This window comes from Mytilinidion resinicola (assembly GCF_010093595.1).
Source record: "Mytilinidion resinicola strain CBS 304.34 unplaced genomic scaffold BDZ99scaffold_23, whole genome shotgun sequence".
In the NCBI taxonomy this organism is placed as follows: Eukaryota; Fungi; Ascomycota; class Dothideomycetes; order Mytilinidiales; family Mytilinidiaceae; genus Mytilinidion; species Mytilinidion resinicola.
This window is the reverse complement of record NW_022985459.1, coordinates 550,651-573,837: the sequence shown is the minus strand read 5'-3', so window position 1 is coordinate 573,837 and position 23,187 is coordinate 550,651. Positions and strand designations below refer to the sequence as shown.

Here is a 23,187-nt window from a genome sequence, read left to right as displayed (position 1 = left end):
AACCACGGAGCCGGCCTCCCCCTCCTCCGCCACGCCAACGGTCCAGACCCCCATCCTCCCACGGCCCTACCCAGCCTAACTCAAACTCCCCGTAGCCTCATCACACGTGCAGCGGCGCCTGCATCTTCCCGCGGGCCCGTCCGTCCTTGCCTGCATCCCATCACCCACACGCACTGCACGACACGCCCCGCAACCACGGCCGCACCCAGGCCCCCCCGACACCACCCAGCTCCACTCACCGCCGCTGAGGCCTTGCCGCTAATGGACACCCGCCCCGCGAGCCAAGATCCCGCCGCGGGCGCGGAGGTGGTGCCCGCCCCGGCGGCGCCGTTGGGAGGAGGAGGTGGAGGGGTCGTCGCTGGACCACCGCCGGGGCTCACGTTCAAGACGCTGCTGGATCTGCTGCCGGGGCTGACGCCGCCGCCGGCGCTGTATGCTGGGCTGCTGGGTGCGGCGAGGGAGTGGATTGCGGGCGTGGAGGGGTGGGCGCATTTGAAGACGAAGGCGGCCGGGGTGCCGGGGTCGGCGGCGCCGGTGGGGCTGTATAAGACGGGGAAGGGGGGGCTGGTGTGGGTGGGGAGAGTGAGTAGGCATGAGGATGCGGCGGTGAAGGGGTCGGCGAGTTGGGGGGAGTTTGATGGTGGTGTTAGGGTGGCGCATAGTCGGAATGAGGGGGCGTATACGCCGGATGTGTATGCGGCGGTGGAGCTGTGGAGGGGGGGCGTGAGTGTGGAAGGGTGGAGCGGGGTGGAGGTTGCTGGTGAGTTTACTTTTCTTGTTGTGATGGTTGTTGGTGGGAGGTGAGGGTTGAGATGGAGGCTAATGGTGTATAGTGTACGAAATGTACCATAGCATCCCTGTCCTAAACGATCGCTTTTTCACTACCTGTGTCATCACAGCTCAACAGACCGATACCGATCTTATCGTTGTTCAGCTGCCGTTCGATATCAACGCCCTGCCCGAGGAGTTCAAGCAACGAAGCCAACGCCACCCCAACCTACGAAGTCCTAAGTTCGAATACAAGCCCACACAGAGTGAAGGCTCATACCAAGACGACGAAGCGGCGAAGAAGAAGGATGGCGTGAGTCTCGTTGAGGGACGCTATGTCAGTGTCGAGTACGTCTCTGTAGGGAATACGGGCAAAGATGGACAGAGCGAGGTTACGTGGAAGATGGCGACGGCGAGTGATGCCGCAGGGAAGATTCCGCAGTTTGTCACGAACACGTCGTTGCCGGGGCAGGTTATTAATGATGTGCCGTGGTTCTTGAATTGGGTTAATGGGAGGAGGAACTAGGGGGAGGGAGCACTGGGGAGGTAGCTAGGACACGGGTTGATATTCAGATGTTGGTTCTACTTGCTTTTTGGCGTTGTCTGGGTCTTCCAACGCCCACTGGGCATTCTGAACAAGTTGAAAGTATTATAGTAAGTTTCAGCACTCTTTAGACAAGGGTTCTGTTTCGATTAAGATGCCGTCCGGAACTCACCAAAGCAGTGCTGAAAATCTGAGCGAGCTATGCTTACGACGATATCGCGAAATCTGATAGAAAGAAGAATACAAAGATACACACTAAGTTCATTTGATCTCACATGATCGTAATACGAATGTTCACCAAAATTGAATTCCTCGTGGTTGGTGGTTGTCCTGAAACAGCGCGGCAGTCGTCATGGGGGGCAGGCTTGGCATCCATTGTTTACGGCTCCGCTCCCCGCCAAAATCATTCCAGCAGAGGTCCAACACCAACACCACGACTCTCCTCCGCACTGCCCAATATACCCTCGGAGGACACTTCTCTCGCTTCTCACCTTTCAGAATCGTTATTTCACTGCTGAAGCACTCTTCAAACCTCCCGGCCTGCGTCGAGTCCCTCCCACCCTCGACTCGAGCGCTCTCAGGCCGTCTGCCCTACAATGGCATCCAAAGGAGACAAACACGGCTTCCAGCTGCCAATTCCCCCTCCCCCACTCCACACCCGCTCAGGCAACGATGGTTACGGCCGTCCTCGCACCCCCACCCAAGAAGCCTTCATCAGTCCGCAGCAGACGCCCCAGGGCAGCCCCAGCAAGCACCACCAGCCCCCAGGCGCCTTCGACCTGCCCAATGTCTTTGAGAACGCTATGAGACTGTTTCCAAACATGGGAGGATCTCCGTCGAAATCGGCACGCCAGCCACAGTCTCCCACCTCAGCGATGAGGGGCGGCGAGGTTGCTGAGAGCGTGGACTCAGGCTATGGGGGCTCGGACTTGACTACAATCACGGCTGGGAGTGGTAGCCCTACGCGCAAAGCGAACAAGGAGAACACACCGCCAGGCGGTCGTCCTGGCATGCAGAAGGAGACGAGTTTCGTTAATCATGCTGCAGTGTCTCGCCAAGAGCCGTATCGGACGCGCGAGGCGGAGAAGCAGCAGAATCATGTGGTGGGCCATCAGCGACTGTCGGCGGAAGAGTTGGAGAAGTTGAGGAGGCCGGCGGTCAAGCGGTTGGCAAATGTGACGCAGTTGTGTAAGTTTGCAATTGTTTGGATCTGGGGGCTGGGCTAATGGTTGTAGATTTCTTGGACTACTACTACGATCTCCTGAGCTACGTCCACACCCGACAGAATCGGCTCACTCAGTTCAAAGCCCAGAATCCTCCGCCGCCAGAGACGCCGGAAGCTGAGTACAATGAGGCACTCAACACGTATCTTGGTCGCGAGCGGGCCAATCTCAGGAAGCGGAGGACGCGACTGAGACAGGGAGATTTCCAAATTCTCACTCAAGTCGGTCAAGGAGGATACGGACAAGTGTATCTGGCACAGAAGAAAGATACTCGCGAAGTGTGTGCTTTGAAGGTCATGAGCAAGAAGCTCCTGTTCAAGTTGGACGAAATTAGGCACGTCCTGACTGAGCGAGACATCTTGACAAACGCGAAGAGCGAGTGGCTGGTGCGGCTGTTGTACGCATTTCAGGACGACAAGAGCATCTATTTGGCTATGGTAATGCCACTCTGGTCCATCCACATGAATCTTGCTAATATTGATATAGGAATATGTCCCTGGAGGCGATTTCCGGACACTTCTCAACAACACTGGTGTCCTGCACAACCGCCATGCACGCTTTTACATTGCCGAAATGATCTCTTGCGTCGACTCTCTTCACCAGCTTGGCTATATCCATCGCGATCTGAAGCCAGAAAATTTCCTCATCGACGGCACCGGCCACGTGAAACTCACCGATTTCGGCCTAGCAGCTGGTATGCTAGCACCAGCCAAGATCGAGTCCATGCGCATCAAGCTCGAATCGGTCGGTGATGCCGCCGTCCCGTTCGGAAGACCAATGGAACAGCGCACTGCAGCCGAGCGTCGCGAGAACTACAGATCCCTTCGAGAGCGCGATGTCAACTACGCCAAGAGCATTGTCGGCAGCCCCGACTACATGGCTCCTGAAGTCCTCAAAGGCGATGAATACGACTTTACTGTCGATTACTGGAGCCTGGGTTGCATGTTGTTCGAGGCTCTGGCTGGCTACCCGCCCTTCGCGGGCGCCACCGTCGACGAGACCTGGCAAAACTTGAAGCAGTGGAAGAAAGTCCTCCGGAAGCCTGTCTACGAGGACCCATCTTACTTCCTCAGCAAGCGTACCTGGGACCTCATCACGCGTCTGGTCGCGTCCAAGACCAGCCGCTTCCGCGGTATCAGCGAGATCCATGCTCATCAGTACTTCGCAGAAGTCGAGTGGGATAAGCTGAGAGAGCAGCGTGCGCCGTTCGTTCCCGAGTTGGATAGCGAGACCGATGCAGGTTACTTTGATGACTTCAGCAATGAGGCGGATATGGCGAAGTACAAGGAGGTGCACGAGAAACAGACGGCGTTGGAAAAGATGGAGGAGAGGGGCGAGGAGATGAAGAAGCATCTATTTGTTGGGTTCACGTTCAAGTATGTTGTTCCCTTCCAGAGTTATGGACATGTACTAACATGATTATAGGCACCGCAAACCCGCCACAGACGAGAACGGCAAGCCATCCAGCCCTCGGAAGCCTCTCCCCATGGTCGACGAAGAGAACTTCGGAACTATCTTCTAAACTCGTGCATCTTGACACTTGCCCGGTTGGTCTTTTTCATATTCCGGCTTCTTTGTGGGCCACTGGCTGCTTCACGCACCCATCTTCCTTTTTCCTTGGTCCGTGTTCTCGCCCAGCACAGCGCAGCGTAGCGCCATGAGTAATGAGGGCGGTAACAACGACGGAAACATGGCGTCTTTCATCGATGGCGGCGAGTCAGTAGATTGGGGTTTCAGGGTGTTGGACGGCACAGAACTACATGCATGCATACGACACTGGCTTTGCAACCTTTGGTTTGGGGGGAGCGGTGTTGGTAGGCACACTGTACTTGTAGGTTATGGGAATTGAATTACATCTCATCGTGAGCTTTGTGAATGGTGAGAGGGTGATTCCTTGATTGGGTTTCGCACGGTGGTGGAGTCGTGTACCACTACTGTGAGTTATGTGTGTTCCTTGCTATCCCTCTGCCTCTCTCTCAACATCCTCTATCCCGGCCACTACCGCATCCAGTATCGCAATTATCCGACGATCTGTCTCCCGCCGGCGGCCGGTCTTGACTGCGACGACTAGATGGTATACCCCGAGAGGCGCTAGTCTACCGTAGATGAACGCAAGCACCATCCTCGGACCGAAAGTTCCTCGGCTTGTCTTCTTCTCCCCGATGCGGGCGAGTCGCGCGTGTGGCGCTTGGCGCATGGGGTGGAATTTTCCGATTGTTTCGTGCATTGTCATCTTGCGTTGTGGGAATGGGGAGGGGGCTGGGGCTGGTTAGTCGGTATCTGGAAGGTGTTGAAGGAGAGGGGGGGGGGCGGTGCTGTGGAGGCTGCGTGGTGGGGATCTGGACGAAGGGAGGGCGGATACGGAGGGGGTGTGGGAGGCGGGTTGTGAGGCCGTGAGGCGTGGGAGGGACATGATACTGATGAGGGTTTGCGAGGGCCGGGGAGTGAGGATTTGGGTTGGAGATAGTGTTGGTAGGTAGGTGGGAGAAGTTTGCAAAGTTGTTAGCGAAAAGGTTGGTGCGGGCTCGATGGAGTTTTTAAAAGGGCTGGGCCAGGGTTAGAGCCATGGGTGAGTTGGACCTTTCAAGCCTCTTTGGGAGGGTTGCGATTGAGTGAGATTTGTTATCTACATGTTATCTTTCTATACTTCCTTTTGGTTTGAATTCAGCTAATTTAGAGGCGGTAGGAGAGGCTTGAATGGAGGTTCATCCGAGAAAGACATATGTTTCGAATCATTTATGTCCTGTTCTATTTTCTTCTTTATTCTCCTCCGTCGTAGCCATCACAACTTCCTCCTGTTCCACTGTCGTACTCCCCATATCCGTTACCCCGGCCATCACGAGATCTGTCGCGCCAGATCTCATCCAAGCAGGGGACAGAAAACTGCACACCGATCCACGACAATCCACTACAAAATCCCCAGAAGCGGTGTCCCCCCCCTTTACTCCACCACCCGCGCCAATCCCCTAACATCCCCACCTCGCTCGCACCGAGGTATCTTGGCGTGCTTCTTTTCTTCCATCAAAGCCACTATCACATGGCCGCCAAAAGCCGCCACAGCGCAAAGAGCCAAGCTAAGCCAGTGAACTTTCCGCTCTAGATCCTTGGCTCTCTTCTCCGCGTATCCAGCCCGCTCCATCGCGTGTTTGCGCCTGTTTTCAACGTGTTTCTTTAGATCTTTGATGGCTTGCTGGAGAACTTGGGGCTGGGGGCTGTCGAGGGAGGGGTGGGGGAGGAAAGTTGGGGAGTGTTAGTGGAGATGATACGGGCGAGGAAGTGGGAGGAGGGGCGTGCTGTGAATACTGTGGTTTTGCGAGGGCGTTGGTGTGGCGATTCGGAATGGGATGCTGGTGATATGTGTTTTGATGCGGGTTGAAGAGTGCAATGGGCGCGTGGAGAGGCGAAGAGCTGATAGTGCGTTTCGCGGCATGGTTGAAGGTCTGGTGGGTTGATTTGGCCTTGTTGGTGTTGTTGGAGTTGTTGGAGTCGCAGCTGAAGATGAAAGGTTGGAATATTGTGAAAGTAAGTAGAAATGGAGAACTTGGATCGCGCGGTGGGTGTTATTCCAATCGCCATCAGAACCACGGCTGCAAATTTTTTATATCCATGGTAGAGCTGCAATTTCGTGTCATCATCTGCTATCTACTTCCCACACGTGTTTCTCGAACCTTTTTGATTCATCAGCTCTAAGAGCCTTCCTACCATGCGAGACTTTTTTCCTCGCGACTTCCATAGTCTCCATGCCACTCCCTTACAATGTCTTCAACGGCTTTCTCTAGCTTCTCGACGTCCTTTTTTAGGCATCGTAGCTCCACTAAATGGTCAACCTGAACCCTCCGCTGCGTCTCTTCGATATGTCTCTTCAAGCCTTTGACCTCGGCGTTGGTGGCGTTGATTCGGTCTCCTAGCGTCTTATATAGGGTAATAGTCGCTGTGATCATGTTAGCGTTGAGTCTTTACGAGACGCAGTGAACTGATCAAGACGAAGGTATGTGAAAGACTAACTCTGTGAATCTGAGGTAAAGCTACGCGATGCTACGAGCGCATGTGGCGCAGGTATACTCGCGAAGCGTGGTCTTATAAGGCTTGAGGGACGTATGTTGAGGAGGGTCCCGAGATTTGGTACGCGTGGTGACATAGTTGCGGTTTTGTGATAACTTCTCGTTATTGTTGAAGATGAGATTGTTGGAGATGAGATTGTGGAAAGAAGATAGGAAAGGTTGTGCGAAAGTTCGATAGTTTTTATACTTGCCATGACTCTCCCAGCATCATCGGCTATTTGGTTCCCACACTCATTTCCTGAATCTATTGGATCGGTTAGCTCGATTAAAATATTCAGCACAAGAGCATTTTACTCTACAGCCCGAAAATCCCTCTGCTAGATCAGTTGATCTTAGCTGGCTTACGTCGGGGTTCTTCCGAGTCAGGATACACTTCTTTGGCACTGCTTGAGGTGGTATATCGAGTTCTAATTAGTGTCCATTCACTGAAGCAGCGCAGACAGTGGCATGGAACTGTGAATTTATGACAAGTAGCCGTACCTGAGAACTCATGGCCGCTTTCTACTTTCCATCACCACTTTTCATCCACCCACCAGCCTGCAATTCCACCAAGAAATGCAAACCCATTCATACTTTAAAGTTACTTATCTTTATTCTCTTAAAACAACTCTACCTCTCTTCGGGTCTCCTCAGCTCGTTCACACCTTTCTTCAGCCATTCGATAGCTTGCCTTCACTCCACCTAAACCGTCTCTTTACGTCTTTGATAGCCGCGTTCGTACTTTGAACCCGTGCTCCCGGCACATGAATCCTCGAGGAGGTGCCTAAGCTTTATACGAAAATAGAAGCCGATTGAAAATCTGAAACTTGAGCGGCTCCACGAAGAGTGGCTTAATCGCCTCAAAATAAGCCTTGTAATACTCTTTTTTTGCTTGAACCTGTACGTAACCCCGTAAGCATATATTCTCGTCATCGCACTCGCATAACCTTTACGTACTTCCATGAACCATTGCACAGACTCGGTCCTATATCAACGTTAACTTGGACGTTCCCTCCCTCATAGATATTGATAAGTTGTATACCAATTTTCGACTAGGTGGATGACGCCAGGATTGTCTGTCGACTGAAACACCTCGAAGGAAATACACTGCGGTTCTGCAGTCACTTTTTCGTATATCGGCTGCAGCTCTTTTAGGAAAGTAGGGACGTCCTCTGGCTTGATGGTGATTGTGGCTTGCGCGTTCAATCCGGGGAGGAGTTGCGACATGTTGGATTCTTTCGGTTGCGCTTGGACGACGTATAATGGTTTTGTAATTAGATGTACTGATAATGTAGCCTTCGAACGATTTATGACTATGTTCTCGTTCCTGTGTTTCGTATATATACCGAGCTCGGAAGTGAACGGAAAGCAATGTTGGTCCGCGGAAAGTCCGAACTAGGAAATTGCTCGCCGAAGCCCTTAATAAGGCAAGTAACGTGATAACTAGAAACGTGATATAAGTAACGAGGAAGGTCGTCTACAGAATCAACTACAGTAGATCAATTCACCTCCGAGATCTACGCTTATCGACCGATCGTGAGTCTCATCGACCGATCCCAATAGGCTAGTTAGGAAGTATGAAGGCGTCGTCGTAGGATTTCGTACACTCTTCATCACTGCTTGCGGTGCTGTAGAGACGAATGGTTTATTAGCATGAATCTGAAGAAATGTAGCTAGAGCCATGGACGGATTGCTCGATTCTATCATCGTCAACATCTATAACCAATGATACCCCCTAACTCGAGACCCCGAGAAATCTTCCATCTAGCCACTCCTCCCCTCACTTCACAACCGCAAACAAGAACCCATCATAGCTCTTCTCCCCAACTGTCTGCAGCACAGTCGCATCCAGCCTAGGATCCTTCCCCACATTCTCCACGACTCTTCGACTCCCCAGCACCCTCGAATCCTCCGTCTTATCATTGGCCAACTCCCCCCTCCTAACCACATTATCCACAACCAGGCACGCCCCGCTGCGGCTAATGCCCGCAGCTATATCCGCATACGCCCAGTTGTTCTCCTTATCCGCGTCAATGAAGACGAGGTCGAACTTCTCCCGCTTCCCGGAGTGTACCTCCGCCGCAAGCTTCGGGAGGATGTCGAGGCCTGCCCCGACCAGCACCTCGGTCCGCTCGCCCACACCAGCTTTCTGGAGACTCTCTCGAGCTACGGCCGCGTGTTTGGGGCTGATCTCGACGGAGGTGACGCGGGTGGTGGGCGTGGCGTTCGCGAGCCAGAGGGTTGAGTAGCCGCCAAGGGTCCCGACTTCGAGGATGCGTTGCGCGGATATCAAGCGTGCTGTGAGCATGAGGTGCTTGCCCTGAGAGGGGGAGACGGCGATGTCGGGGAGGCCATTGGTGGAGGAATTGATGAGGGTCGCGGTGAGGGAGGCTTCGGAGGGGATGGAGTTGTGGAGGTGGCTGGTTGCGTATTTGTCGATGGCTGTCCAGCGGGGGTCGCGTTCGTGGATTTGGGGGTCGTAGGGGCCTTGGTGTCCGGCCATTGTGGCGGTACTCCGGAGTAGCTGTATGTAGGAGAAGAAGAGGGCAAGAGGTGGTACTCTGGGGTGCCTATGAGTAGAAGTATGAAGAGGGGTTGCTACGATCGAGGGGTGTCGTGAGGAGTAAAGCTATATACGTGAAGTCAATCAGTGAGCACCTATAAGTGAGCTCCGAGTCGGTCTTATAGCAGGTGAGCACATGTATCAATGAAGGAACCGAAGTCGGCCGCGGATAACACTAAATGCGAGCCCAAGCCACCAGGACTGATGGCTGATGCGTCGTAGGTTGCAATAATCCCGGTTGAGTGTTCATCATGAGGGTGGGGGTCGGTCTTCCCCGCGGCCGAGCACCGCGATCCCCGATCTCCTCCTTCACTATTTCTCCTTCTGCAACCACTATTATCTCCATCATCTCCATCTGGCTCTATCAATTCCGAACCTCATATTGCTCCGAGCGCTGCACTGATGGACATTGGGAGTCTCGGAGATAGTTAGGTGCTCTTGCTGACGCTTGAAGCAATTCTACACTCTCAACATCATGCTTCATATGTACATTTCCTTGTCGTATGGCTACGTACAGTCCTCTGCCGCTGTGGAGAGTACTTAGATACTCTTTACGGACCTGATAGGGATTAGAGGTTCCTCTATTAAGCAATTGGAAACCCCCTCAGGCTACTCTGGCCGGCTACATGCGCAAATCGGGTTGTGGATGTTGGGATTCAATTGGATGGTAGACGCTTGTACTCAGACCTGTGATGAGACACTGTACCTCCTCTTCCAGTTCAGCAACTTCTCCTTTGATATCTTCTCAGTGCTGATCTCTCAGGGTATGCCGCCACGAATCAATTGACGAGCTAGAGCAACTATCCGTTATTGAGAGATGTTTAGTGGGTACTGCATGTCGTTATGATCTTCCATCTTCCACCTCACAAGATCACATTTATGTCTTCTATTCCAAGCGAACCGTCTTAAACTGTCAATGGCTAGGCTTGATTAATAGTGACTCATGTCATCTGATGAAGTTCTGTCCTGTAAAAAGTCGAGAGAGGGCGGGTACTATCCATGCAGTACAGTGACCTGTAAATCGCGCATGGCATCACATATTCTTGAGAAACCAGTTTCCACGCTCCTCACGATCTCTTTACATATCTTCAGTTTGGTGAACATGAACTTGTACCATGGTCTTGCTTGATGAAGCATATAAGGCTACATGTCTCCACCAACAACCATCACACTTGCTGTTTCTCTACAGACAACAATCTCCGAAGCCATGCAAATAACGTCTTTCCACCTTGTGGTTTGTCTTGCGGCTGTCATCACCAATTCACTTGCTCTGCCTACTGAAGACACCACCGTGCCAGACTCCCTCCCCCCTTCGGCCAATACCACTGCGATCGCGGACGACTGGACATGCAGTCCAGACCAAAGCTACTGCGGCTACGAAATCGCTCCGTATTGTAAGTCACTAATCTCATTCACTCAAATAATTAGCCTGGACCTAACCGCCACGTTTTGCAAGACGATGACTACTACTACTACTACTACTACTACTACTACTACTACTATATTCCATTCTCGCTTTGGAAATGCCAAGACCCGAGCGACAATCCCTTTCCCTGGTTGAATCTTAGGCTCGAAGACGTGTGCCTTGCAGGATGTGTGAAGTCCCTCTCATGGCCATCATCTTGTGCGGATTGAAGTTGAGGGGATTGGGATTGGGAGGCGAGTTCCTTTGATAGAGCCGGTGGTGGTATGAAAGTAGTGCTGTGTCGGGAGGATGGTATTAGCGATGGTCTAATTAGGATGCCCCTGTCGCTAGGTACTTGAATTGAGTCAGGGTTTCTCACGCGCTCGATTTCGAAGCTACGAGGTTTTGACATTGAGAGTTCCATTCTTTCGGTAGGCTAGGGTGGTGTTACAGAGTTGCTAGCAATCTCCACTTCCAAGCTGTTTCTTACTCAAGACCCCAAGACGACTGAGAGATCTTATATCCCTGCGTCACACTCTCTCTCGTCCAACCTACAGTCAATTCAAAACACAGATATAACCCCTCAACCCCTCGGGCACCGAAGAGCCAGCTCCAGCTGCCAAACCCTCTCCGCACCTCGCCCTTCCCTCCCCTCCGCCTCTCCTTTGCAGCATAACCTCCCAGCATCTCCGCGCAAACCTTTCAACTTCCTTCCCCCTCCGCAGCCTAACCTCCCAATATCCCCAATCGATCCTCTAACCTTCCTCTCCCCTCCTCCCCAATGTTCAATACCCAAAACACGTCCAACACCCCTCCACCGCCTCCGCCAACGGCTCCCTTCCCCTCACCCCTCCAGCCTGCCCCCGTCCCGGCAGCGAATACTTCAGCGTCCGCATAATCTCATCCAGCAGCGTCAAGATCTGCGCCTGGAACAGCACGAGCAGCAAGAAAATCGCAGCCGCGGCGATGGCGATGAGGCGGAAGGCCGTGAGATTGGGGCTGAGTGCGGTTTTCGGGGGCGAGAGGGATTCGGGGTCGAAGCGCTGGTAGGTGGGTGGGGGGGAGAGGGGGGTGGTCATGGTGGATGCGTGGGTTGATTCAGTTGGAGGATTGAGGTGGGCAACGTGGGTCAACGTAGTTTCAAGGTTTGAGGGCGTGAAGTTCAAGCTTTCTGTCCACGTGGTTCTGGAGGGCTATGGCGAGGTTTTCGAGGTCTGGAGGGCTTGTATACGGCAAGGAGACGCTTGGCTGTGGCTGCGTGTTGCCCGATTTGAGGCTCAATGGGGTTGGGGGGGCTTTGTTGGAGGAGAGGGCTTTGAGCATTTGGCGGCACAATGGAGAATTGGTTTGGGAGATTTCTTTGGTGGAGGGACAAAGACTGAGATCGCGACATGAACATGGCTGAATAGGGAGTACTCTGGCTATCGTACGTATCGATAAGAAGAAGAGTGATACTAAAACTCACGTATAGCCATATTTTAGAATGCTATCGACCTATCGATAGGAGCCTTACAGGCAAGCATTGCAAAGACCCGGTCTTTTACCCCACATAGGATAGCCGGGAATGATTCGCCTCTGGGAGAACTAGGATCTTTCTACTCCTTTGGATATCGACGGTATTCCTGTAAGAATTCGAAATCTAGAGGTGAGTTCGTACGCTACTATCACCTTTATCACATAGAACACGCATTTTCATGGCGCTGTGGCGCTCCGTATCAACAACCCACAACTCCCGAGCAGGAAGGTCGCACAACTCTTATCCTCTCCACTCTCTCATTATCTAAAATATCCTCTGCAGCCGGTATACCACCTGCAACCACTCGGCCTAGATACGGTACTAGATGCTGGAAGACTTCAACTCCGGGGCCCTCATTGGTCCAATGCAATCATTGCAGGGATCAGCTTTCTTCGATATTGACGCGGCACGGCAGGAGGATGTCGTGAAACCATGACGGACCAAGGCGATTTGCTTCTCTGGCAGGATTCGAGGCGTGTACGCCGTCGGAATCGGCGGAGCGGTTTAGCCGTACGCGGGCTGCGAGGTGGCTGATGTCTGCAACTGGGGGTTTGGGTATTTATATCAGTTGGTTCCGCCCACTTGGGTGGGTAAGGCGCATTTAGATTGTCTCACGCACCTCTCTACATTGACCCATCGAGGACGCGGGGTTGATTTTTTTCTTCGTTTCCGCCACCTGCCTAGAAAGCTGTCGATACTTCTTTCGTGGGGTTTCGAAGCGTGCTTTCATCCATTGCCCGTTGCCCGTAACCCTCCTGTGGTATCTAAGCAGACCATACCACTGGACCTCGAAGCCATGGCCTCCGCTGACGTCGAGACTCCCGTAGCCGACCTAATCCCCGCGCTCCCAGACTATCTCATAGACCCGAACGCGGTCCTTGGCGACGTCGAAGCGACCTGGCGATATGGGAAACCACCAGACTACTCGAACACTCGGACAGTGTTTGAAGAGAGTAAGCAGCCACCTACCTCCACCCCCGATCCCCTCACCCTCGCTAACATACCCACCAAGCAAAATCAAAAACGCACCCAGCAACCACCCTCCCCTCCCTCGTCCAGAACCTCGTCAAGAACTGGGAAGTCGAGGCCTCCTTCAAGCCCGACCTGCGCGACTGGCGCACGATTGATCACGCCAACTATTCCTTCGCTATAAACGGCGGTCCGGCCCAATCGGCTGAGCACATGCTGAAAGTGGGGACGTACAACGCGATTGTGTGCCCGAATGAGTATTATAGCCCTGAGCACAGCGATTTCGCGACGAGCCATAAGACGTTTAAGCGCATGATGCCGACGTTCGCGTGGGAGGTGCTGGAGGTGTATAGTGGGCCGCCGCAGGTTGCGTTTCGGTGGAGGCATTGGGGGGTTATGGAAAGGGATTATGTGGGGTTTAATGAGTGAGTGTGCTTGGAGAATTTGATTATTCTTGAAGGAAAGAGCAAGTGGTGAGATGTTCTGAGGCTGATCGGGTGATAGTAAAGGAGAAAAGGTTACCGCGAAAGCCCATGGCGGCCCGATTGATATCCAAGGTGTGACAGTAGCGACCGTGGATGATAAAGTTCGGCTGCGGAAAGTCGAGACGTGGTTTGACCCTATGGAGATGTTCAGGCAGATTGCGCCGAAGGGGGTTGTGAATAAGGAGATTGTTTCTGAGAAAGAGAAGGCGGCGGACTCGGAGGAAGAGGAAAGCAAACCCTCGACGAAAGGAACGCAGGTCTCTCAAAAGCACCCGCACAATATGGAAGAGACGGTCAAACCGGCGCCTGGGGAGGCTGGTGTTGCCCCTGCTGGGGCCGAAGAGGTGAAGTTGACGCAGGAAGAGATGTCAAATATTACTCCGGCTGAGTTTCCAGATCTGATGAACAAGGAGTAGGTCTTGAATTCTTACGACTTGTGGGCTACTTAGATTGTAGATGCATATTTTTCGATTGTTGGTAAAGAGCTTTCTCGACTATTGCTCCGTCTGACTGTCTACAACTAATCAACCCGGAGTAAAGCGAATTTTTACGACTCGGCTATTTCCTAGAGTAGGTGAAACTTCAGCTCTGCGTGACATGTGGAGGCGTGTTCTCTGATCTTTCATGGAGCTGAGGCATGAATGGAAAGGGAATCGGCCTTGGTACTACTCATACAACTGGTCTGGTTACCTAGAGTAGGTATAACTCTAGCTCTTTCTAATTTCAGCTGCACACCGACAATTCAAGGCTATTTTCATGATCCTTCGTGGTGTTGATAGTGCTGATGTAGCTGAGGTGTGGATTGCCTGATACGAGCCTAGCGCGGAGGTCTGGTCAGCCTTCAGGAATCCCTTTTCCCCAGGCTGCTGCGTGTGCTATTCTTCTCTCCTGCTTCTCGAAACGGCCCCTTGATTCCAGGTCAGCCTCCTACGTTGATCCTCCGCACGTAAGAAGCTGCGAAGTCGCGAGGCTGACGTCCTGACGATCGCGATTTACGAGTTCGTTCCTCGGAATTCGCCCTCATGCCTGAGGCGGTGTCGCAGCACACCATCCTGAGCGAGTGCGGCAATAACCAAGTGCCAGCTTGCGAGCTAGGCTTCCTCCCCATCGCCACTTGCTTTTGCGATGATGAAAGCAACCCCGATCTCGGCCTCGACGTGTCCTTGCCGCCGCGACGATGACTGTGACTCTGAAGTTTCACGCCCAGCGCTTGTATCCCCGTCCCACACAGGCTCCAGCCTCGCGCTCGACAAATCTCTGCCAGTCACGCCGCCGTCAGCACCGTCGCGAGGCCGACGGCGCCTGTGGTCCACTGGTCATGCTTCACGAAATTCCTTTGTGGTTGACTGTCAACAAACCATGTGGCGCATGAGACCCCAAGCAGGCAGAAGCGTCGCAGGTGCCTAGACCCAAATTAGTGATAGGGTAGCACTATCCCCGTGCCAGTGGGAGAGTTGACTCAGCGCGCCCCCAGTGCCGGAGTCGACCCTTTCACCCTTTGTGAGATTACTGCCCATGGAGGTCGGCCGAGCTCGTGATCGAGCTGGAGGATGAGAACAGAACGCTGGGCTGGGCATAGGGGAGAATTCTCGGGGGGGTCGGCGCCGATGGGATGAGTCTGCGGAAAAACTCTGCAGTGGACTGCAGGACTGCGGTCTGGCTCTGGCTTGAGACTGCATGGCCGTCCTGCCGTTGTCTCGCGGGCACCGGCAAATGTCGGATGGGGGCTAGTTGTCTCCAGACTGCTGTGCCACTTCCAAGGTTTGCTGCTGCGTGTCATGGCCCACTTGTTCAAAGACCGGCCCGGCAGCGTCCGCTTGATGACCATCGAGCTTTTGGAGTGGCGTCTTCAGACTGCCACTGCATTCGGCTCTTGTTTAAACTGCCGTGTTGTGCTTTTTCGAGGTCTCTGCAGAACAGCAGATCGTGAGGGTCCGCAGGCCTGTTGCAGCGGCAGAAGTGCGAGAACCACTGCGCTCTTTTGCAGCATGCAGCACCCTCCGCGTCGCACCGTCGCACACTCCACGGAGCACTCAAGGAGGTGTGTCGCGTCCCTAGCGATCGCGGGCAGCTGGGTGAGTCAAATGGCAGCTAATAGTGCCAGAGGTGGCAAGTTTGATATGCCAAGGCGGGCAATAGGCACGCTCTGGGCTCAAGCGGCCTTTATTGTTCGTGAATGCATCCACACCAGCCCGGGGAGCGGCGCGAGGAGCGAATGAAGCGTGCGCACGCATCTGATGAGGGGAAGAGGACGCCAGCTGGGGCGCGATAGGCTGCACCACGGCGGGCGGTGGACGCTGCGCAGAGGCACGCAAGCAGAGTGGAGCTGATACCCAGCAAGCCATCGCAGCAATCATCAAGCTGTTCCCTCTGACTGACGCAACTGCAAACCTCACGGCCCTGGGGACCTGGAGCACGGCGGCGGGCACAACGACGAACTGTCCTCTGCGCAGCGCTCGGCGCGGTGCCTGGCCGTCAGTGAACAGCCACCTTGCGTGCGATCAACCTGTCACTCAGCCTCGTCAAGCAGGCGGCGGTGTTGCTGCGACGATGGGCCTCGAGAGCGCCAGGCTGCCCCCAAACGCACGGGTGCAGTGTTTGATGGCAGTGTCGCCAGCCAGGATATCGCGAGCGCCGCAAACCGTGCTCCAAACTGCGCGCAAATAACAGCCAGCAGCGGTCTTCTGGTAGCAATTATTCATAGCAAATGAGAAGCGCGTGGGAGGCCCAATAGGGCGTTCTCCATTAGAATGGCAGTGAGTGGCCAAATTCTCGGGGGCAAGGAGGGTGTGGGCGGACCACCACCAGGCGCTGAGCCCGTCGACTCATCCGCGCTGGGCTGTCTATCATCAAAACCGCCTCTCGCCCCCTCCCAAGCCCGAACCCATCGCCAAAATGACCCCCTCAATCCCCAACATCGAGCCCTCGGGGACGCAGTAGCTGCAGCACGAACAGCTCCATCGTCACCGTCACCCGCTCTCCTCTCAACTCAGTCTTCTGTTCCGTCATTCACGACCTTTGTCCTTTTCTTCTTCAGCCAGCAGCTTTGTCTCGGGCCTTTGCCGCCTCGACCGTGCTGCCGCCTACCCCAAGACTCATCCGCACACAGTCATTCACTGCGCTGGCCCTTTAATTCCTGCGCTGGCCCCGTGCATTTTGCTACGAACCCCCTCCGACTCCTCTCGACAGCCTTGCCGTGCAGTTGCAGCGCTTGCCTCGTTTACTCGATCGCGACCGCCGCACCAGTCCGCCATCACCGCCGAGCCGCAACGTCAACCCCAACCTTCACCTCGACACGTCGATTCTTCACCCCTTTTCGTCCTCCACGTGGCCCCGCCGCAATAATACTCCGCTGCCTGTTCCGCCCCGCCGTGTGACTCGCCACCCGACCGTGAAGCTGCTCTTTCTGGTGACCTCCGTCATCAACTGAACACTTCTCCCTCGACCAGCCAGCTCCACACCATGCACCCCACGTCTCCCACTACTCCAGTCTCTCGTCGCTCAGATATCACGCTCTCAACCGGAAACAAGGCCTTCACCACCATTGGAGGCGCCCGCTACTAGACTCCCGCACCCTTCGAACTCCGGCTTTTACGGCGACTCTGTCGTCCTAGGGGCTTTCTCGAAGCGATTGCGGCCCGGTCTTCTACACACAGGTCTTGTTTTTGTGATTCTGAGGCAGACAAGTGACTGGAGTCACTGTCGGCAAGCGGACGGACCGAACTGAGCAGCCATTGTTCAGCAACCTCCGATCGTGCGCCTGCTGCCACCACCTCCCCTACTACACCACTCGCGCATCATCAGCTCTCATCCTGAGTTCCTGGCATCCTCTGGTCTTTTCGCCCATCGCTCGACTCCGCACGGCACTGCTGTCCGGTCTCCGTTCGAAAGGCTATTAGCACATTTGGCCGCTGGAACGAGTTTCCTAAGGAAGACAGCAGAAGGAAAAACCGCGAAAGCATCAGCTGTCGAAATCAGCCCACGAGTGGCTCATAGGGCGTCATCCCGAACGGTTCGTCTATCGGTTAATCTCTGGTCACCCCACGACCACTCGATCACGTTTCTTACCTTACGACTCGTACCCAGCCCTACCAGGTTGACACGATAGGGTAATCCAAACAAAAGCTCTATCTCCCCTCAGTCCTTTTGTCTCGTTTCATATCACGGGTTTTCTTTGCCTACTCTTTCAGCTTTCATCAACATGAGCCTCGACCAATCAAGTCTTGGCACTTCGCCTCCTCGGAGCCACCCATACGCCTCATCTCTCTCTTCATCGGCGTCCTCTTCCATGTCCTCAGTCTTCTCCGTCGATGCAAACTCTTCGCAGACAACGACTTCGTCAGTCTCCAGCTCGCAGATTGGCTGGGACTCGGACGAAGTCTGGAGCTCATCGCGGCCCGTCGCTGCGCCAAGTAACGACGTCAATGGTATAAACAGCTTTGCACCAATCAGCCGTGTCAGCACATTCCCGCAGTACCAGCCGAAGGCATGCCATGACTCTGCTGCCGAGCGTGTCCTTCCTCCTCTGAGGTCGGACTTGCCCGTCCCTGCGGAGCAACGCCAGCATCCTCGCCGTTCGTCAACAGCTTCAGTCCGTCCCCCTCCAGCCCTGGTTCGACAATGTGAACGTAGGGTCAACTTCGTGGACGGTCTAGTCGGTAAGCAGTATTCCTGTTCGTGTATCTGTTGATTCGTTTCATTTGCTAAGACGTTTTTTCCTTTCAAGATTCTGCAACTCAGATGGTCGAATGCATTTGGCCCCTCTCAGTTCCCTCCACCCGCTGCGAGGCAGCTAGTGGCCGTGGTGTCTTGCCTCTCCGGACCTTCATCCAGGAGACTCTTCGCCGATCAAGAACTAGCTATTCGACTCTCCAGGTCGCGCTCTACTATCTGATCCTCATCAAGTCTCATGTCCCGAAGCACGACTTTACCATGCAGCAGCCGGAAGACACTCAGTCATGCCGTGCTCTCCAATGTGGTCGACGCATGTTTCTGGCCGCTCTGATCCTCGCGTCCAAGTATCTGCAAGACCGCAACTACTCTGCTCGTGCTTGGGCCAAGATTTCCGGCTTGAAGGTCTGCGAGATCAACACCAACGAGATGGCATTCCTCACCGCCGTCAACTGGAAGCTTCACATCACCGACCCCACCTGGGAGCGCTGGCAGAAGGTCGTCCTCGACAATACCCCTACCCAACACCCCCCGCCTCCTCCTGGCGCTGGTGCTATCTCCGTGAGCCCGAACATGACCTATTGGCGCGCCATCATTCCCAGCCTGACCCCAGAACTTGACGTGATTGAGCTTCCATCTAAGGTACAAGTCGCTAAGGCCAAGCCCCAAGAGTTCCACATCCGTCCTACTCTGCGCTCTCCCGCCTGGACGGAGGGCTGCTCATCCCAGGAGGCTACGCCAACTCCGTCGCACTACAAGCTTCCGCGATTCTTGGAGCCCAAGCCAGACATGCTCCCTCCTACGCCAACTCTGCCTCGCATGGGCCCCTTGCCAACTCCGAACTTGACTCCCCAATCGATTGCCTCTTCCACTCCTGCTGCGAGTGCTATGGCTTTCGGATCGAGGCGTCCATCCATGTGTGCAGCAATGGCTCAGGCCCAGAGTGCATCTTTGGCTCGCACCTGCATGGACCAATGGTCTGTGAGGAGTGGTTTAGAGGCGTACCAATTCAGTGGCCGACGACCATCGCTTGCTCCGTCAACTACTTCCTCGTCATCGTCCCCCGAGTCTATGATCATGGACACCTCCCGCTCTTCTCGTGCATCTTCGATCTCGTCCGTCTCGTCCACAGGCTGGGCGCCGGTTCAGGCCAAATTGGCTCGACTGGCGACTTGCCGATCCGCGAGACTACCGTACCCGGCCATGCAGAAGACTGTGGAGGTTACCGAGTTCCCTATGGAGCCAATGTCCTCGCCCAATCTAGACCGCTTCCACATCGACGATGTCGATATCAAACAGTTCGACAGCCCGATGACCATGCGTCACACGCTCGAGAAGAAGTCGAACGGCCGAAAGCGTGGCCGATCATCTGTAGATCTACAGAAGAACGTCCGCCACCTGCTCAACACCTCTCACTCGGTGTCCGACATTCGGGGTTCCAACATGGTCTTGCCCGATCGCTCCGCCGCCACCTCATTCCTTCTCCCCGACCCAACTGGCAACAGGACGCCACCCCTGGGATCGCAGTCTCCCATGTCCATGTCGCCAGAACGTCGCGTCCCCATCGAGAAGAACTTTGGCCACAAGCGTGCCTGTGCGACCGAGGCTATGCCCATCTTCCAGCGTGGGCCGGGCGGACCGGGCATGTGGAAGGACGTGTTGTAGCTTAACATCCTCCATACTACACTACCACCAGGCCCTACCATTACCCCTTACCGTGTACATTGATCAAACATCAGTCACAAATTTTCCTTTTTCTTCCTTGTTTTTCTTTCTTCTCTTGCGTGCTGGGAGGGGCCTCTGCGTCTAATACAGCCACATTAACCGGCGTTCTTGGGAAACCCTGCGGAAGGCGGGCTCGGGGAACCGGTACCCCGCGCCTGCCTTCTGCAGGGTTGGGAGCGGCCTGGGTGGGTGCCGGGAAAGGCGATTTATGTACGTTTATTGCGAATAAGAGACGGGGGGGTGGGGGGCTGGTGGGGAGGAGAGATAGTGAATCAGTGAGGGTCTCGGACCTCGTTATAAGTACGCTTTGTTGTGACTGTGACTGCGCGGTGTGATGATGACTTGGGGTAAGTACTTGAAGTTGTGACTGCGCGATGTGAGGACCTCGTTCGTGGGGTCGGGTATATGGGGATAGCGCTGCTGGGGATGTGTGTTTGATGGCGCGATGCTGCTGTGAGGAGGAGCCTGGGTAGGAGGTGGCTGGTCGGTTAATAGGTAGGCTAATTTTCGTGGTGTTGAGCTTAGCGTTGGAGCGATGATTCTGTTTCGAGAGCTACATCTAGGTGAATCAATATTACACTACTATAGATTCCCTTCTTGCGCCCCTGATGGCGCTGTAAGAGGTGCCCTGGGTAGCAGGTGGTTGTTCGGCCAAAAGGTAGCGTGGTTTCTGTGGTGTTGAGCTTGACATTGATGTGACTGTACAGTTTTGAGGGCAGATTGGATATAATACTGCTTAGTATTCTCTCTTGCGCGTCTAATACCGCTGTGAGGAGGAACCCTGGGCGGTAGGTGGTTGTTCGGTCAAAAAGGCGGTGTGGTTTTCGTGGTGTTAAGCTTGACATGGAAGTAATAGACTGTTTTATGGGCTAGGTTTGGGTGAATGGATATCTCTCACTGCTGGACCGATGTGTTTGAGCGCGCGATGTCACCGTGGGGAGAACCCTGGGTACAAGGTGGTCGTGTAGCCAAAATGTAGTGTAGTCTCGGCTGTGTTGGCCTTGACGTCGAAGTAATAGAACTGTTTTAAGGGCTAGATCTCGGCGAATGGATATAACATTGCCGGCGCTTCTCTCTTGCGCACTTGATATCGCTATGACGAGGACCCTGGTAAGCAGGTAGCTAGTTAGCTAACGGGTAGGCCGGTTTCGGTGGTGTTGAGCTTGACATTACAGCGTTTTACAGTTTTGAGGACTGAGTTTGGGTGAATGGATATATCACTGCTTTGGCTTCTTGCTTGCTCGCTCGATAACACCGTGAGGGAGGGCCCTGGGTAGGAGGTAGCTAGTTGGCCAAAAGGTAGGCTGGCTTACGCTGTGTTGATCTTAACCTCGTAACCAGGGGCTTTGTAAAGCCCCTGGGTTCGAAGTTGCACTGCTAGGACTTCCTCTTTATGCGCTCGATAACGCTGTAAGGAGGACCCTGGGTAGTAGATAGTTAGTCCATCAAAGGCTAGCGTAATATGCGCCGCAAGAAACTTTACATCCTGCTCTTTAGCACGTGAATTAGTGCTGGAGACCCTTAAGACTATTAGTAGTGCCGCAGCCCATTTATTACTATAGTTCAATTTAAAGCGTGCGTTGAACGCCGCGGAGTAGTACGAATCGAGTAGTCCTGTCTAGGTCATTGCTAATAGGGTGGTACTCTAGGAGGTCTCCCGGGCGAATTCAAAATCCTGCGTAGAAATGTAAAAGACGCAATACTGCGAATTGTACTGCTGCTGGTGCTACGTTTTTTCTCGTTCCACAGCACTGTAGGGGTTGCCTTACGTGGCAGGTAGTCTTTCAATAAGAAGGTAGTCTAATTGCCGCTATGTTGACCTTAATATCGTGTCCAGGCGTTTGAAAACCCTATGAGTTCGACGTTATACTGCTAAGGCTTCTCTTTTACTCGATTAATAACACTTTGAGGGGTGCCCTAGGTAGTAGGTGGTTGTTCAGCTAAAAGGTAGTCTGAATTCCGGTGTATTGACCTTGACATCGAGTCCTAGGATTGAAAAGCTCATGAGTTTGACATTACACGGCTAGGACTTCCCTCTTGCTCGCTCGACAGCACTGTGTGGAGGGCCTTAGGTAGCAGGTAGTTGGTTGGGGAAAAGGTAGACTTAATTTCGCTATGCTGGTCTTGATATTGTGTCTGGAGGTTAAAAAGGCGGACAACGACTAGCACACGGATGTGATACTGCTGGCGCTTTGGTTTTGATTGCTTGTTACCACTGTGAGGAGGGACCTGGCTAGTAGGTAGTCGGCCGATTAACAGATAGTGTAGTTTCCTTTGTATTGACTTTGACATCGTGTCCGGGGTCTACGAAGTCCGTGAGGTTAGTATAGCACTGCTGGGGCTTCCCTTTTGCTCGCTCAACACCACTCTACGGAGTACCCCAGCTAGAAGGTAGCTAGCTAGTCAAAAGGGAGCGTGGATTCCGCTGTACCAACTTTAACATTGTTTCCGTGGTTCGAAAATGCCTGAAGCATCGATATACCCTTACCTTGGGTCCATTTTTGATCGCTTGACAGCACCGTTACGAGTAGCCCCGCTAGCAAGTGGCTCATCGGTCGAAATCTAACTTGATCTCCACTATATTGATTTTGACATCGTGGCCGGAGTCTTAAAAACCGGGTAGTGATGAATAGATGGGCTTAGGCTGCTTCCTTGCACGCTCGATAACAACGTAAGGAGTAGCCTAGATAGCAAGCGGCTCATCGGTCAAAAGGTAGCTTGGTTCCCGCTGTATTGACTTTAACATGGTGTTCGAGTTGCTGAAAACTCCGCGGAGGTGCCCCAAGCAATAGCAAATGGACGTGCCTAGACTTGAGACAAGACACTGTACGCGTATACCACGATTCGGGCTCCGCTCTTGCTCATTCGACAGCACCGTAAGTAGCACCCTGATTAGCACACAGATAGTCGGTCAATTAACAGTCTAACTCCCGCTATGCCAGATTGACATCGTATCCCCGGTTCTGAAAAGCCTATGGAAACACCTCAAGAAGGGACAGACGCGTGTATCTAGACGTGTTGCAAGATAGTGTACGCGTATACGACGATTCGGGCTTTTTTCTTGCTCGCTCGAAACCACCGCCAGAAGTAGCTCAGCTATCAGGTAGTCGTCTAGCTAAAATGTAGTCTAAATCCCGCGGTGCTGACCTTGACATCGTGTTCGGATTGTGAAAAAGCTCCTAGAGGTACTCCAAGCAGTAGTTAACGCACGTGTCTATTCCATTTCCCTTAGTGTTGATACCCGTCCTGCTTTTCAGAGCATTAGATATACCACTGCC

General features: G+C 53.7%; 11 protein-coding genes across 11 annotated transcripts; 6 read left to right on the top strand and 5 right to left on the bottom strand.

Annotated features, from left to right (window-relative positions):
• The first annotated feature begins 730 nt into the window (after positions 1–730).
• BDZ99DRAFT_467607 (uncharacterized protein) lies at positions 731–1,569 on the top strand. The gene is made up of 3 exons (XM_033721055.1): positions 731–760; positions 834–1,422; positions 1,493–1,569. The coding sequence occupies exon 2, from the start codon at positions 842–844 to the stop codon at positions 1,292–1,294; it is 453 nt and encodes a 150-aa protein (XP_033571281.1). The 5' UTR covers positions 731–760; positions 834–841; the 3' UTR covers positions 1,295–1,422; positions 1,493–1,569.
• Positions 1,570–1,763: 194 nt separating this feature from the next.
• On the top strand, positions 1,764–4,402 carry BDZ99DRAFT_452231 (serine/threonine-protein kinase cot-1). The gene is made up of 4 exons (XM_033718259.1): positions 1,764–2,500; positions 2,548–2,972; positions 3,022–3,911; positions 3,961–4,402. Exons 1-4 carry the CDS (start codon positions 1,909–1,911, stop codon positions 4,055–4,057), a joined length of 2,004 nt encoding a protein of 667 aa, XP_033571280.1. The 5' UTR covers positions 1,764–1,908; the 3' UTR covers positions 4,058–4,402.
• A 954-nt stretch (positions 4,403–5,356) lies between these two features.
• BDZ99DRAFT_467605 (uncharacterized protein) lies at positions 5,357–5,731 on the bottom strand. Its single transcript, XM_033721054.1, has one exon. The coding sequence runs from the start codon at positions 5,672–5,674 to the stop codon at positions 5,477–5,479; it is 198 nt and encodes a 65-aa protein (XP_033571279.1). The 5' UTR covers positions 5,675–5,731; the 3' UTR covers positions 5,357–5,476.
• A 403-nt stretch (positions 5,732–6,134) lies between these two features.
• BDZ99DRAFT_154908 (uncharacterized protein) lies at positions 6,135–7,192 on the bottom strand. The gene is made up of 3 exons (XM_033712822.1): positions 7,077–7,192; positions 6,541–6,840; positions 6,135–6,466 (listed from the first exon to the last, which is right to left on the bottom strand). The coding sequence occupies exons 2-3, from the start codon at positions 6,788–6,790 to the stop codon at positions 6,234–6,236; spliced, it is 483 nt and encodes a 160-aa protein (XP_033571278.1). The 5' UTR covers positions 6,791–6,840; positions 7,077–7,192; the 3' UTR covers positions 6,135–6,233.
• Positions 7,193–7,359: 167 nt separating this feature from the next.
• On the bottom strand, positions 7,360–7,802 carry BDZ99DRAFT_398244 (uncharacterized protein; the record flags this gene model as incomplete). Its single annotated transcript, XM_033716082.1, has 3 exons — positions 7,360–7,473; positions 7,533–7,560; positions 7,618–7,802. 3 exons carry the CDS (start codon positions 7,800–7,802, stop codon positions 7,360–7,362), a joined length of 327 nt encoding a protein of 108 aa, XP_033571277.1.
• A 375-nt stretch (positions 7,803–8,177) lies between these two features.
• Positions 8,178–9,351, bottom strand: BDZ99DRAFT_467603 (O-methyltransferas-like protein family 3). Its single transcript, XM_033721053.1, has one exon. It carries the CDS (start codon positions 9,076–9,078, stop codon positions 8,356–8,358), a length of 723 nt encoding a protein of 240 aa, XP_033571276.1. The 5' UTR covers positions 9,079–9,351; the 3' UTR covers positions 8,178–8,355.
• Positions 9,352–11,328: 1,977 nt separating this feature from the next.
• BDZ99DRAFT_525900 (uncharacterized protein) lies at positions 11,329–11,942 on the bottom strand (the record flags this gene model as incomplete). Its single annotated transcript, XM_033726077.1, has 2 exons — positions 11,329–11,736; positions 11,775–11,942. 2 exons carry the CDS (start codon positions 11,940–11,942, stop codon positions 11,329–11,331), a joined length of 576 nt encoding a protein of 191 aa, XP_033571275.1.
• Positions 11,943–12,855: 913 nt separating this feature from the next.
• BDZ99DRAFT_481449 (uncharacterized protein) lies at positions 12,856–13,929 on the top strand (the record flags this gene model as incomplete). The annotated part of the gene is made up of 3 exons (XM_033722422.1): positions 12,856–13,012; positions 13,072–13,453; positions 13,533–13,929. 3 exons carry the CDS (start codon positions 12,856–12,858, stop codon positions 13,927–13,929), a joined length of 936 nt encoding a protein of 311 aa, XP_033571274.1.
• Positions 13,930–15,443: 1,514 nt separating this feature from the next.
• Positions 15,444–15,757, top strand: BDZ99DRAFT_467600 (uncharacterized protein). The gene has a single exon (XM_033721052.1). It carries the CDS (start codon positions 15,502–15,504, stop codon positions 15,730–15,732), a length of 231 nt encoding a protein of 76 aa, XP_033571273.1. The 5' UTR covers positions 15,444–15,501; the 3' UTR covers positions 15,733–15,757.
• Positions 15,758–15,859: 102 nt separating this feature from the next.
• On the top strand, positions 15,860–17,102 carry BDZ99DRAFT_154792 (uncharacterized protein). Its single transcript, XM_033712820.1, has one exon. It carries the CDS (start codon positions 16,264–16,266, stop codon positions 16,888–16,890), a length of 627 nt encoding a protein of 208 aa, XP_033571272.1. The 5' UTR covers positions 15,860–16,263; the 3' UTR covers positions 16,891–17,102.
• A 493-nt stretch (positions 17,103–17,595) lies between these two features.
• Positions 17,596–20,026, top strand: BDZ99DRAFT_154813 (uncharacterized protein). The gene is made up of 2 exons (XM_033712821.1): positions 17,596–18,171; positions 18,240–20,026. The coding sequence occupies exons 1-2, from the start codon at positions 17,715–17,717 to the stop codon at positions 19,847–19,849; spliced, it is 2,067 nt and encodes a 688-aa protein (XP_033571271.1). The 5' UTR covers positions 17,596–17,714; the 3' UTR covers positions 19,850–20,026.
• The last annotated feature ends 3,161 nt before the right edge of the window (positions 20,027–23,187 follow it).

Excerpts from the sequence above, each read along its gene's own strand:
- BDZ99DRAFT_467607 (XM_033721055.1), top strand. The coding sequence starts at position 842 with ATGTACCATAGCATCCCTGTCCTAAACGATCGCTTTTTCACTACCTGT.
- BDZ99DRAFT_452231 (XM_033718259.1), top strand. The coding sequence starts at position 1,909 with ATGGCATCCAAAGGAGACAAACACGGCTTCCAGCTGCCAATTCCCCCT. Across the intron at positions 2,501-2,547 it reads GGCAAATGTGACGCAGTTGT|ATTTCTTGGACTACTACTAC; the intron begins GTAAGTTTGCAA and ends TAATGGTTGTAG. Across the intron at positions 2,973-3,021 it reads AGAGCATCTATTTGGCTATG|GAATATGTCCCTGGAGGCGA; the intron begins GTAATGCCACTC and ends ATATTGATATAG.
- BDZ99DRAFT_467605 (XM_033721054.1), bottom strand. The coding sequence starts at position 5,674 with ATGGAGCGGGCTGGATACGCGGAGAAGAGAGCCAAGGATCTAGAGCGG.
- BDZ99DRAFT_154908 (XM_033712822.1), bottom strand. The coding sequence starts at position 6,790 with ATGGCAAGTATAAAAACTATCGAACTTTCGCACAACCTTTCCTATCTT. Across the intron at positions 6,467-6,540 it reads CTTTACCTCAGATTCACAGA|CGACTATTACCCTATATAAG; the intron begins GTTAGTCTTTCA and ends ACATGATCACAG.
- BDZ99DRAFT_467603 (XM_033721053.1), bottom strand. The coding sequence starts at position 9,078 with ATGGCCGGACACCAAGGCCCCTACGACCCCCAAATCCACGAACGCGAC.
- BDZ99DRAFT_467600 (XM_033721052.1), top strand. The coding sequence starts at position 15,502 with ATGCAGCACCCTCCGCGTCGCACCGTCGCACACTCCACGGAGCACTCA.
- BDZ99DRAFT_154792 (XM_033712820.1), top strand. The coding sequence starts at position 16,264 with ATGGCAGTGAGTGGCCAAATTCTCGGGGGCAAGGAGGGTGTGGGCGGA.
- BDZ99DRAFT_154813 (XM_033712821.1), top strand. The coding sequence starts at position 17,715 with ATGAGCCTCGACCAATCAAGTCTTGGCACTTCGCCTCCTCGGAGCCAC. Across the intron at positions 18,172-18,239 it reads CTTCGTGGACGGTCTAGTCG|ATTCTGCAACTCAGATGGTC; the intron begins GTAAGCAGTATT and ends TTTCCTTTCAAG.